We start from the raw sequence: 13,861 nt of genomic DNA on the forward strand, positions 1-13,861 counted from the left end.
ATATCTTATAATAGTTCCCACTCTCCACCGACATGATGCAGAGCAATGGACCCAGTTAGCACTTGGGGACTGCTAAAATGTCTGCTGACGGCCACAACCATGCGATGTTATGGGTATGTGTCTAACCTCATGATGCTGGTCTATTAGTGTGAGGGTGCTGGTTTGCACCTGAAGGTCTGGCTAGCGTGGCTTAACATAATCCCTGTGCTAGCTCTCAGAAAGGCAATTGACATGGTTATCTGATTGTGACAGTGTCATCAGTGTCCTAGGCTCCCTCGTGTATAGCTTAATCTGTTAGAATGAAAATGTGGAGGCCTCTAAAGGGATGAGAGCAAAGCTCTGGTACATCTATTGTGTGGTCTTTAGTATAAACAAAATTACTAAGTAATCTTTAAAAGCAGGTTCAAGATTGACTGGGCCACCCTCACTCCCGGATACCATGGCAATACTGAATGAGAACATGGGAAACTCCAAACAAAGGCTGGGTCATGAGTGCTTGACAATGATCAGGTGATGGTACTGCTGAAGCTCTCTCTGTGCACACAAGGGTAACCTGACTCGCAGGCTCCCATCCATGGTTGACAGTGATGGATCACAGTGTCTCAAAGAATGATCTCACGCTGGGGACTCTATTCTTGCATGAGAGATGGCCTTTAGAGAGATGCCGCAGTTCAGATTCAAATCAGTCCTCAAAAGGTCAAGCAAGAACCAAGAATCAAGATGATTGTCCTCTTTGAGGAACCTTGCAATGCTCCATACTGCCATGAGCGCATTGATGTTTGCTGTGCTGCTCCTGCCTCTTGAAAGATGCCATAGGCAGTGAAACGTTGTTGTGATGCTTGAGAGGACTGCAACATGTCCAATTTCTTCACAGTGCACGCTGGTGGAGTCCCTACCCCATAACAGAAGTTACATGCTCCATAGGGTGCCTTGCCTTCTAAGGATGAGGCAATCATTACGCAAGATTATGACTACTCATTCTGAGATTGATGTCCTTCATTGAGATATTGAGAAGGTGTTAATGTCTATCCTGCATTGAAAGGACAGGTGAAATGGGTTTGTATGAGTTAGTCTTCTTCATCGCCCTGGAACATTGTTGCTATAAGGGTCTCATGTGCATGTTTGTTGTGTATCTGGCCCATGCAATGGCCTCTTCCTGTGGGGCATCATCATCCTTGACCTCTTCAAGGTCATCCATTTTGGTGTCCCCCTCGTCGAAGGAGATATGCAACTCCTCCATCTCTCCATGTGGCAACTCAACCCCGCTTTGGAATGCCAGGTTGTGTAGAGCGCAGCAAACCACAATGATGCAGGACACCCTCTGGGGAGAGTAATGGAGAGTGCCAACTGATTGGTCCAGACATCTGAAACGCATATTCAACATGCCAATGGTCTTCTCAGTCAAGGAGCGTGTTGCAGAATGAGCCACATTGCGCCTCTCCTCTGAAGTGCTCTGTGGCCACCGAATGTGCATCATTAACCACCTTTTTTGTGGGTAGCCTTTATCACCAATGAGCCAACCCTGAATGTGCTGAGGGCCCTTGAAGATCTGTGCCACCTGCGAGTGACTCAAGATGTAAGAGCTGTGTGTGCTCCCAGGGTACCTCACACCGACCTGCATAATCTGCTTTTGGTGATCACAGAGCAGCTACACGTTGAGAGAGTGGAAGGAGCTCTTAAGGCCACGTGTGCAGTGGATGGCACCCTGCACCTGTGGGAAGCCAGAGATCACTGCAAATCCCAGTGCTCTGGCATCCAGGGAGAACTGGATGCAATTGTATGCCTTACTGAATAGGGCAACAGTAATGTCTTGGATGCATTTATGAGCGGAGGATTGCGTTATTCTGCAAGAGGCCCCCATGAGACCATTGATTATCCCCCTCTTACTAACCAGTTCCCCATTTATAGGCTGCAGATGCTTCTCCTGATCGTGACAGTGCCATCTGCTGCCCAGTACCCAGCCACCAACCCCCAGGACCCAAATATTTGAGAGACTGATCACACCCTGCACATCATGCTGTGCACGACCGACACAGCACAGACAGGCCCCCTAACCCCTGTCCTGCCACTCCCTAGACAGGGACCAAGACATGCGTGCCAGGCATAGCCTTGTAGAATTGTTTGCAATGACCCAGAATTGCCTTTAAATTCTGGGCCTGACACTGTGCTGCACACTGCCCCAGGACTGCCTTATACTATTCCCTCTCTTCCTTTAACCCGTAACCCCCCAAGTCATTTGTCTCTGTCCACTCCTATTCCCTCCTGGGCTGCAGTCACCAGCCAGTCATGTGTCTTTGTCCACCTCTTCCCTCCTTTCCTCCAGTCACCCTATCCCCCGGTTAGGCAGTTAAGCATCTGCCATTCACCCCTTCCCTTGCCTCCATCAAGCCACCCTCACGCTGCACACCCCAGTCAAGCGTCTGCCTTCCACCCTGTTCCCTTCCTACTGTTCTTGCCTGAGCAGCCCTGGCATGTGGTTGGAGCAGCTGCGAGAACAGCACAGTGAAAGGTAGGCGAAGTTGTGACTGAAGAGCAGTTTGCTATTTATATCCAGTCGTGAATCAGACCCGTCTAATTATCTGCTGGCGGGACAATTAGATTGGGAGTGCGAACATGATTCCGATGAGCTGGGGTTTTAATGAGCACTCATGAGATGAAAAGGGATGCAAATGTGGTTCCCGACATGGAGTGGGAAATTCGACCTGCCATGTAAGTCCGAGTTGAAAATTCCAATTTATTTTCCTGCTGGCGTAAAACTAACTTTTGCCATCAGTCCAAATTTTATGCCCCTGCCCACCATGATACCCATCGCTGGCAGGACCGGAAAATCCCACCCCTAGTCTCAGTGATGGTGACCATGAAACTATCATCGATTGTCATATAAACCCATCTGATTCACTAATGCTCTTCAGGGAAGGAAATCTGCTGTCCTTATCTGGTCTGGCCCACATGTGACACCATACCCACAGCAACTTCCAACATCCCTCTGAAATGGCTGAGCAAGCCACTCAGTTCAAGGGTAATTAGGGGTAAGCAACAAATGCTGGCCTTGCCAGCAACGCCCACATCCCATGAAAGAATAAAGGAAAAAAAAGCATGAAAAATCAGAGCATGGAGAGTTAGAAAGAGATGATGGTCAATTACAGTATAATAGTCTGCTGATTGTGCAGCCCTAAAACATCAAAATAGTTGTATAGATATAAAGCTTTGTAAAAGTGACAAGTATTCACTTACTTTATACTTGTATGCGAAATAAAACAAAATAAACAAAAAAATGATATCTGAGTTACGACAACTCAGCACAGTTCAGATGTTAAAGTTTTTGTGTATTTTACTTTGAGAATGGATATGGCCTCTCATCCATTGTTTCTTTTTTACTACAGGACAATCAAAATGACATGAAAGCAAAACAAAAAGAGCCAATGGTAGTCCACTGCTCCGAACAATGGTGTTTTGTTGCAATATCTTGACACTTTTTAATTCTTGTTTTTTTTTTGCTGATGTGTGCTTGAGATTGTCTGAAATAACAAAGGTAGTCTCTGCAATGGTCTCACAAACATATAAATACTGAGCTTCCAGAGCAATAATATGTTCAGGCTCTTGCTTTTCCAGCTGTGAGCTCAAAATGGGAAAGGTAAAGTTAACTCTCACATTTTTCACATGTTTTTAATAATTCATTAAAAAATACAAGTATTTTATTTCATTTTCTTTCCCCACAGGTCATCTTTTACGAGGACAGAAACTTCCAGGGTCGCCACTATGAGTGCAGTACTGACTGTGCTGACCTGTCCCCTTACTTCAGTTGCTGTAACTCCATCCGTGTTGAGAGTGCCTGGTGGGTGATGTATGAGAGACCCAATTACATGGGATACCAGTATGTTCTGAGCAGGGGAGAATACCCTGATTACCAGAGCTGGATGGGATTCAATGACTGCATCAGGTCATGTCGCTCTTACCCATATGTGACTAATAAATTCATGGCCCTGATAGGCATTAATTAACTCATCAATTGATTTATATTTGTAATTGTCTGTTTATCTATTGTTTATTTAATAAATCAAAAGTCATTAATCCAAATGTTAACATGAAATCTAAGTTGCAGCTGCAAATGTTGGCCTACACTGTAACATTCAGGACTTCTCTCAGGGCTGTCCTGATTGATTGCTATAAGGAAAATTGATGGAACTGCAGGATACACCAGTGGGAGCAAGGATGGATTTCCACTAATCCCCCATAGAACTTACAGTGACCAATCAGGACAATCTCTGAGCAAACTTCCAATGCAGTATGCCTTAGCAAGAGAAAGAATAAAAGAGTTCCTAAGCACTTAAAGTAAACAAGTTCTAGAAAAGTGAGGGAAATTTTCAGCCCCCCAAGCATTTTCATAGATGTAGCCGATGCTACTTATTGAGTAAGTTACCATGAAACATGGCACGAAAGAAGTGCCCAGACTTTGTTCCATCCCTCACCCAGGTGATGCATACAAGACCGGACAAATAAACCCTCTTGGTGAGTATATGGATTTAGGTCATTGATCAACCATGATCTCATGGATTGGCAGCGGAACAAGCTTGAGGGTCTAAATGACTTACTTCTTTCCCGAACTTCCCACTAAATGCAAGTAATCTGGTGAATACCAAATCAGTATTCAGCGACTGAATTTTCATTTCCATTCTCCAGTGATGTCTGGAGTGGGTTTTCAATTCAAAACCTTCTAGCTCATAGCTTTTAGCTGTAATGGCTTTCATTGAAGTTTTAATAATATTGATGAAACCTTAAACTTTTGATTGCTAGCGTATGATAACCAAAGAAAAAATGCAGGAAATATGCAGGCAGAAAACGTTGTTTTCTAAAATGTTACGACTGGTCCCTAGGCGAAGTTCCCCCAATTTGTTATGATCCCAGATGAGGTACCCCAAATTGTCATGCTCTCGGGTGAGGAGGGATGAACTGGTTCCCCTTCTTTATTCAACCCCCTTGGTTGGTCGCCACTTTTTCCCAGTCCAAGGGCAGAATTTTGCCGTCGGCGAGCAGGGGGCGGGGCCCGCTCGCCGACGCATAAAATGACGCAGGATGACGTCGGGCCCACAGCATAATCAGCTGCGGGCCCGCTGACCTATCAATGGCCAATTGAGGCCATTGACAGGACCAATTATAAAATTAAAGGACCTGCCTGTCCAACCTTAAGGTTGGCGGGCAGGCCAGGAGCCCCAGCGACAAATTGATCAAATATAAACCTCATCCACCGGCGAGATGAGGTTTCGTGTAGGGTTTTAAAAAGTTTAATAAAGTTATTATGTACATTATGAACATGTCCCATCTCATGTTGTCACATGAGGGGGACATGTTAGGGAATTTTTTTTTTCTATTTTTCATATTTTTAAAAATGTCAGCGATCTCCCTGAGGCAGCACTTAGCTTAGAGTCCAAAAACAAAAGTTAAAAAATATTAACGTATCAGTCTTTGGCTTTCCCATGAGGAATAGATGGTGAAATATTGCAACCGTTAAATTGGGTGATTCCGGCAGAGCTGACTTTGGCAGTTGAGTGGTTGGTTTGGAGATTCTTGGTTCTACAGGTTAGCTGAAAGGATTTGTCCTGTTTCCTTTTCAACCGTGACTTTATTGACTTGTGACTTGCTTCCAGCAATCAGTAGTTTCAGGAGAGATGTTTACCTGCAGCTGCAGGGATGCCAAGTTGCTGTTCTTCAGCTGCGACCTTCACAGCACACACTAGCACAGCACACACTAGAACACCAGACTAGCACACACAGATCAGGGTTGCAACTGGCTCTTTAACCCCTTTCCTTGTGCATTCCTGGAAGGGAAAAACAAAAAAGTCTTTCGCCCAGAATCTGCTTTCTTTCAACTCAGATCACGTCCACAATCTGGGATATAACTCAACAGGAGATGGTTTTTGCTGAGATGGTAATCAGTTTTTTTGCATTGCATCTCTTCCTTTGAAGTGTTTTTGAAGTCGGCCTTGACAACTTTTTAGGTGCAACATTCCGTTCTCTCTGGCCAACTAGGTAATCCACCGAGAAATTTCCCAGCAAGTGGTTACTTTACAGTCTCAGCCAGATTTTTCTTATATGTCCTTTATCTAAAAAAAGTACAGGTCTTACTTCAATGGTTCAATATGTCGGTAAGTAATCCGGGGCTATGATCCACTGTCATGACAAAAAACAGAAAGTGCTGGAAAAACTTATCAGGTTTGACAGTATCTGTGGAGAGTGAAACTGAGTTAACGTTTTGGATTTCCGAAGAGCACTCATATTGGACTTGAAATATTAACTCAGTTTCTCCCTCCAAAGATGTTGCTAGGCCTGTTGATTTTTTCCAGCATTTCTGTTTTTATTTCAGATTTCCAGCATCCGCAGTGTTTTGTTTTTAAGGTTGGTTGAAGTTTTGGGTGGGGAATTTTCATCAAAATTGCAGATGGGTTTCCTGATAATATTGCAAGCATATAAAGAATACCTTTGCAATAATTTTCTTGAGTGTTGTGTAGATATATTTACACCTGTGTCCCAAATGTTTCATTTCTTTCTATAACAGTACCAAGGTGGAAACTACAGAATGATGATTTACGAGAGACCTGACTTTGGAGGACAGATGATGGAATTCATGGATGACTGTCCATCTGTCTATGATCATTTCCATCACCATGACATCCACTCCTGCCATGTGATGGACGGTTACTGGGTCTTCTATGAACATCCCAACTACAGAGGCCGACAGTACTTCCTGAGACCCGGTGAATACAGGAGATACAGTGACTGGGGCGGCTACAGCTCAACTATCGGATCTTTCAGGCGCACGAGGGATTTTTAATTCCTTATTGTAAACTGAATTTTCTCAGGCTGAAATATTCTTAAAGATAATAAATATGCTATCATCAGAACTGATTAATTTTTTTGGATCGTGTTTCTGTGTTTCTTCTACTGCAGACATATTTTATAATCTGGGGAACACAGTAATTGTCGAGAAATAAATTCTGAATATAAAATTGAAAATAGGAAAAATACATAGCAAGAGCTGTTAATTTTCTTGATTTCAGTTATTCATTCAGACAAGCCCCAGCATGTTTCATGCAAAATATGGTGCTGAATATTTCCAACATTTTCTGTTTTTAATGCACACTTTCTGGGCACTTTGTTGAAACTTCATCAACAGAGAAGTTCTCTGAGATCTTCATATAAAAAGATTAAGTGCTTTACTAGTCCACCATATTGAACACTTGTCAGTAGTCACCAAGGGAAAGAGTATTTGTTCATTGGCATCTTGATCAGGGCTCCCCGGCACTGGACAATGAATGAAAAGAAGTCATGAGGCAGATCATCACCAGCTGCTGCAGGAAGGAATGTGAAAGGGCAAGATAGTGTTCTTCCTCTTTGTCATTATTACTCCTCTTGACATCCTCCACCAGGATCTCCAGTGCCACATCTGAGAAGCTGTGCTTCAGGCCCTGAATCATCTGACAACATGTCACTGTGTTTTAGGCAGTGCATTCCACACCTTCTGTGGAGTTGACTGCAAGGCCTTCAAATATGCAGCTCTAAGAACATTGTGTTTAATCAGTACTTGAGTGGCAAATTTGCAGATGTCTAGCTTAGCACCTCATGCAGCTTGAAATTATGATAGTCAGCAATTAGGGCCAAAATTGTGTCCGAAGTCCAGACCTTCAGGTTAACAGATCTTATTAGCATAGTATCCATTTAGGGCCTGTTTTCTCCCCTTAGCTAAAATAAACCCCCTGCTATCCTTAGCAAAATTCTGGTCTTATCCTGATACGCTGTTGGGAGATGCTTAACTTCTGCATGATTTCTAACATTACTTGTAGCTCAGTAAAAAAATTCCCTGTGAGATATGACAGGGATAAGTAACCTTATCCATGATGACTAGACAGTGAACTGAACTACCTAGAATTTGTGATAGTGGCCCAATAAAATCAATTTGAATACAGTCCAAGGACAGTCTGGGGGAGGCACGAATCTTAAAATTGCTCTATTAAGACTAGCACCTGGGTTATGCTGCAGGCAAATTAAATGTCGACCAACTCTCTGGACAACAACAAATTTAGAGGGTCACCAGGCTGATCCTATGATTTTAGAGAAAATCGCTTCCAATGACCCTTGACTGTCCACAGGTGTTGAGTGAAACATTTAGAAGAAGTCCCCCACATAACTGGGTGGCAAACACGCAACTGGGAAGTAGCGCCAAGACTCTTTATACATGAGGACTGATTGTGACTCACGGATTGGGAGATTCATACAGTGGGCATGTGACGTGGGTTGTGGAAGAGGTTTCCCTTTGTCTTGCTGCTTGTGGTTCTGGCAATAGGGCTCATGTTGAATTTGTAAGGGGTGTAGGGCAATAGTGTAGTGGGTGGAGAGCTGGTGGTTGGACACTCCATGACTGACATCTACTGTAAAGGACTAGATTTCCACATGGCTGACCATGCTCCTCTTCCACTTTAGCAAATTGATCAGCTGAAGAGTATCCATCTGCTTGTGGGCATCCTATTTAGTTATGAGTCCTGATTTTCCCATTGTAGATAGGCCCCTTCTGTCTTTTAGTGCCAGTCAAAATTGGGAGAGCATTGCTACAAGTGCCAGTGGTTGCTGGTCTGTGGTGCAGAAGTTTTGCTGTTTGGTGAAGCAGGAACAACAGTATTGCACTGGTGATATGGACAGTGTCACTGGGTCAAAGTTGTGGAACTCACTTCCTAACATCACTGTGGGTGTACTTATACCAAATAGATGGCAATGGTTCAAGAAGGTAGCTCTCCACTACCTCCTCAAGGGAAATTAGGAATGGTTAATAAATACCTTGCCAGTAATGCCCATATCCCCTGAAAGATTTTTCTTTTAAATGTTGGCTACCGTACCAGCTGATCAATGAAGAGACATAAGTAAGGCCACTAATTTGTTATGCTGTACAGAGTGTGTCTTACATTTGTACTAGTACACCTGCTCAGGAGTAACCCCCATGAATTGGGTATGTGGTTTCTCATTTGCGTGATAGGATAACCAGTCAGTGTGGTCCTGTTGGGAATCATCTATTGGCATCTTTAGGACTGGATGAGCTTGGGGATTTGGCTAAAGGCATGGCTGCCAGTGGACGAGTGATTAACATTGAGAACACTCAAGAGGCCAGAATTGGAGGAACACAGATCTCTCGAATGGCTGTAGAGTTGGAGAGGATTACAACAAGAGGGAGGGGTAAGGCCATGTAGGCATTCGTAAACAAATGGGATAATATTAAAATCGACACGTTGCTTAACTGGGAGCCAGAGTAGTCACAAGTGTAGTGATATTGGATGATGAGACATAATGTGAGATTGGACTCAGGCAGCAGAGTTTGGATGACCTCCAAATTATAGGGGATGGAACATGGCAGGCCGGCCAGGAGAGCATTGTAATAGTCAAAATTAGAGGTAACTAAGGCCTGGATTAGGCTTTCAGTAGCAGGTAAGCTAAGGCTGGATGGAGTCGGCAATACTTACGAGTTGGAGCTAAGCAGTTCTAGTGATGGTGTGGGTATGGGTTTCGAAGCTCACTTCAGGCTGAAATATGATACCAAAACTGCAAACAATCCGCTTCAGCCTCAGGGAGTTGCCAGTGAGAGGGATAGACATGCTAGCAAGTGAATTGAGTTTTGGCAGGCCACAAAGACAATGGTTTTAGTCTTCCCAAAATTTCGTGAGCTGAAACTTAAATTCAACCAGTGTTGGATGTCGGACAAGCAGTCGGACAGACAGTGGAGGGTTGAGCAGGTGGAGGTGAGGAAGAAATGGGTATCATTAGCATACGGTACAAAAGTTACCTGCCACTAAGGTGAGAACTAGAAATCGACCCTTGATGGATTCTTGGGGTACATCAGAAGTAATGGTGCAGGAGAAGGAAGGGAAGCCATTTCAGGCAATTCCCTGGATATGACTGGATAGATAAGAATGGAAGTGTAGTCCAATTCAGTTGTACGAAAGGGAGGGGCATGAAGGTTGTGTGGTCAACCACAACAAATGCTGGACACAGTCCTTGCAAATCTTATCACCCCATGTCCTACCATCCCATGTCAATGCACCCTTTCCTCTCCAAGGTCCTTGAAAATACTGCCTCTTCCTAAATCCCATCTTTCCCAGTGCTCCATTGTTGAATCCCTACAATCAGGTTTCCGCTCCTGCCACAGTACCTAAACAGCTCTTATCAAAGTCACAAATTACATCCTATATGACTATGACAAAACGTAAAGTTTCCCTCCTCGTCCTTCTTGACCTGTTTGCAATCTTTGACATGGATGAAATCACCTACCTCCTGCAATACCTCTCCATTGTTGTCCAGCTGGATGGGACTGCTCTCACCTGCTTCCAGGCTTATTCGTCTATTCGTAGCCAGAGAATCATTTGCAATGGCTTCTGCTCCTGCTCCCACACCATTACCCCGCACGTCCCCCAAGGGTCCATCCTTGGCCCCCTCCTATTTCTTATCTATCTTGGTGTCATAATCTGAAGCCATGGCGTTAATCTTTACTTGTAAGCTAATAGCACCCAGCTCTACCTCACCTCAGCTTCTCTCAACTTGTCCACTGTTACTGAATTATCAGGCTGGTTATCCGGTATCCAGTACTGGATAAGCATAAATTTCATCCAATTAAATATTAAAAAGACTGAAGCCATTGTTTTTGATCCCTACTCCGAACTCCGTTCCCTAGCTACTGAGTCCAGCCCTTTCATCGACAAGACTTTTTGTTGAGCCAGTCTGTTTGCAACCTTGCTGCCGCATTTGATCCCAAGATGAGGTTCTGACCTCATATTCATGCCAGCACTAAGACCGCCTATTTCCACCTCCGTAACATAGCCTGACTTTGGCCCTATCTCAGCCCATCTGCTGCTGAAACCCTCTTCTACACCTTTGTTACCTCTAGGCTTGACTAGTCCAATGCACTCAGGGCTGGTCACCCACATTCTACCCTCCATAAACTTGAGGTCATCTAAAATTCTGCTGCCAGTGTCTTAACTTGCAGCAAGTCCTATTCCCTTATCAGCCCGTGCTGGCTGATCTACATTGGTTGCAGATCAAGCAACGTTTTGATTTTAAAATTCATGTATTTTCAATCCCTTCCTTGACCTTGCCCTGCCATATCCTTGTCACCTTTCAGCCCCATTCCCCTGTGAGATATCTAATACTAGCCTTTCAGCATCCCTAATTTAAATTGCTCTGCCATTGGTGGCTGTGCTTTCAGTTGCCTAGGCCCCAAGCTCTGGACTACCCTCCCTACAACTCTCTGCCTCACTTTCCTGCTATAAGACACTCCTTAAAACCTAACTCTTTGACCAAGCTTTTGGTCATCTGATCTAATATGTGGCTCTGTATCATGCTTTGTTTTATAATACTCCTGTGAAGTGCCTTGGGAGGGTTCATTACAAGACAGGTGCTATCTAAATATAAAAGCAAAAAACTGCGGATGCTGGAAATCCAAAACAAAAACAAAAATAAAAATACCTGGAAAAACTCAGCAGGCCTGACAGCATCTGCGGAGAGGAATACAGTTAACGTTTCGCGTCCGTATGACTCTTCAACAGAACTGTTGAAGAATCATACGGACTCGAAACGTTAACTGTATTCCTCTCCGCAGATGTTGTCAGACCTGATGAGTTTTTCCAGGTATTTTTATTTTTGTTTTTGCTATCTAAATATAAGTTGCTCTTGTCAAAAGGAATGAAGGGGGATAGTTTATCTTTTACACAGTAACATTAAGATGTCATATGTGACTTTAAAGGGGGGTGCCGTGGTGTAGTGGTATTGTCACTGGGCTAGTAATCCAGTGACCCAGGGTAATGCTGTGGTGGTTGGACACTCCATGACTGACATCTACTATATATCTACCCTGGATTCAAATCCCATCATGGCAGATGGTGAAAATTAAATTCAACCAGTGGCAATCTGGGATTAAAAGTCTAATCACAGAATCACACAGTGCAGAAGAGGCCCTACGGCCCAGCAAGTCGGCCCATCAAATGATGACCATGAAACCATTGTTGATTGTCGTAAAAACCCATCTGGCTCACTAATGCCCTTATGGGAGGGAAATCTGCCATCCTTATCTGGTTTGGCCAGCAATGACTCTTAACTGCTCCTGAGTGGCCGAGCAAGCCACTCAATTGTATCAAGCTACCAGGAAAGTCAAGAAGGAATGAAAACAGATGGACCACCCAGCATCGACCTAGGCACTGGAAATGACGATGGCAATCTCAGCCCTGTTGACCCAGCAAAGTCCCCCTGGGGGCTACTGCCAATTTGGGAGAGCTGTCTCATAGACTAGGCAAGCAACAGCCTGACATAGTCATTCTCACAGAATCATATCTTACAAACAATGCTCCAAATACCACCATCACCATCCTTGGGCATCAACGGTGGGACAGGACATGCACAGAAGGGGTGGCGGCACAGTGATATACAGTCAGGAGGGGGTTGCCCTGGGAGTCCTCAACATCAACTCTAGACCTCATGAAGTATCATGCCATCACGTCAAAGATGGACAAGGAAACCTCCTGCTGCTCATCACATGCCCCCAACCCACCCCACTCCCCAGATCTAGCAACTCAAGACTGAGCAGCCATGAGGTGCTGTGGCCATCAGTAGCAGCAGCATTGTACTCAACCATAATCTGCAATCTCATGGCCCGGCAGATCCCCTACTCTACCATTCCCATCAAGCCAGTGGATTGACCTGGTTCAATGAAGAGTGCAGGTGGGAATGTCAGGAGCAACACCAGGCATACCTAAAAATGAGGTGTCAATCTGGTGAAGCTACAACACAGGACTACTTGTGTGCCAAACAATGTAAGCAGCAAGCAATAGACAGAGCTAAGCGATTCCATAATCAATGGATTAGACCTAAGCTCCTAAGCCCTGTCACATCCAGCAGACAATTAAACAACTCACTGGAGGAGGAGGCTCCACAAATATCCCCATCCTAAATGATGGGGGAGCCCAGCACATCAGTGCAAAAGGTGAGGCAGAACCATTTGCAACAACCTTCAGCCAGAAGTGCCGAATGGATGATCCATCTCAGCCTCCTCTGGAGGTCCCCAGAATCACAGATTCCAGTCTTCAGCCAATTTGATTCACTCCACATGATATCAGGAAATGGCTGAAGGCACTGGATACTGCAAAGGCTATGGGCGCTGACAATATTCTGGCAAAAGTACTGAAGACTTATTCTCCAGAACTTACTGTGCCCCTAGCCATGCTGTTCCAGTACAGCTACAGCACTGGCATCAGCCCAGCTATGTGGAACATTGCCCAGGTATGTCCTCTACACAAAAAGCAGGACAAATCCAAACTGACCAATTACCACCCCATCAGTCTACTCTTGATCATTAGTAAAGTGGTGTAAGAAGTCATCAACAGTGCTATCAAACAGCAATTGCTTAACAATAACCTGCTCACTGACGGTAGGTCTGGGTTCCACCAGGGTCAATCAGCTCCTGACCTCACTACAGCCTTGGTTCAAACATGGACAAAAGAGCAGAACTCCAGAGGTGTGGTTAGGGTGAGTGCCCTTGACATCAGGGTAGCATTTGACCGAGTATGGCATCAAGGAGCCCTAGCAAAACTGGAGTCAGTAGGAATCAAGGGGAAAACTCTCCACTGGTTGGTGTCATACCTAGCACAAAGGAAGATGGTTGTGGTTGTTGGAGGTCAATCATCTCAGTCCCAGGATATCACTGCAGGAGTTCCTCAGGAGCCTAGGCCCAACCATCTTCAGCTGCTTCATCAATGACCTTCCCTCCATCATAAGGTCAGAAGTGGGGATGTTCGCTGATGATTGCATAATGTTCAGCACCATTCATGACTCCTCA

At 44.6% G+C, this 13,861-nt stretch overlaps 1 protein-coding gene across 1 annotated transcript; it reads left to right on the forward strand.

Annotated features, from left to right (window-relative positions):
• The first annotated feature begins 3,625 nt into the window (after positions 1-3,625).
• LOC144686482 (gamma-crystallin S-1-like) lies at positions 3,626-6,864 on the forward strand. The gene is made up of 3 exons (XM_078551750.1): positions 3,626-3,634; positions 3,720-3,962; positions 6,554-6,864. Exons 1-3 carry the CDS (start codon positions 3,626-3,628, stop codon positions 6,827-6,829), a joined length of 528 nt encoding a protein of 175 aa, XP_078407876.1. The 3' UTR covers positions 6,830-6,864.
• Positions 6,865-13,861: the final 6,997 nt, after the last annotated feature.

This window comes from Cetorhinus maximus, chromosome 11 (genome assembly GCF_964194155.1).
Source record: "Cetorhinus maximus chromosome 11, sCetMax3.hap1.1, whole genome shotgun sequence".
In the NCBI taxonomy this organism is placed as follows: domain Eukaryota; kingdom Metazoa; phylum Chordata; class Chondrichthyes; order Lamniformes; family Cetorhinidae; genus Cetorhinus; species Cetorhinus maximus.

What these genes read in the sequence shown, in the direction of transcription:
- LOC144686482 (XM_078551750.1), top strand. An exon ending in CATGTCGCTCTTACCCATAT is followed by an intron (nt 3,963 to 6,553) that starts GTGACTAATAAA and finishes TTTCTATAACAG; the next exon opens with TACCAAGGTGGAAACTACAG.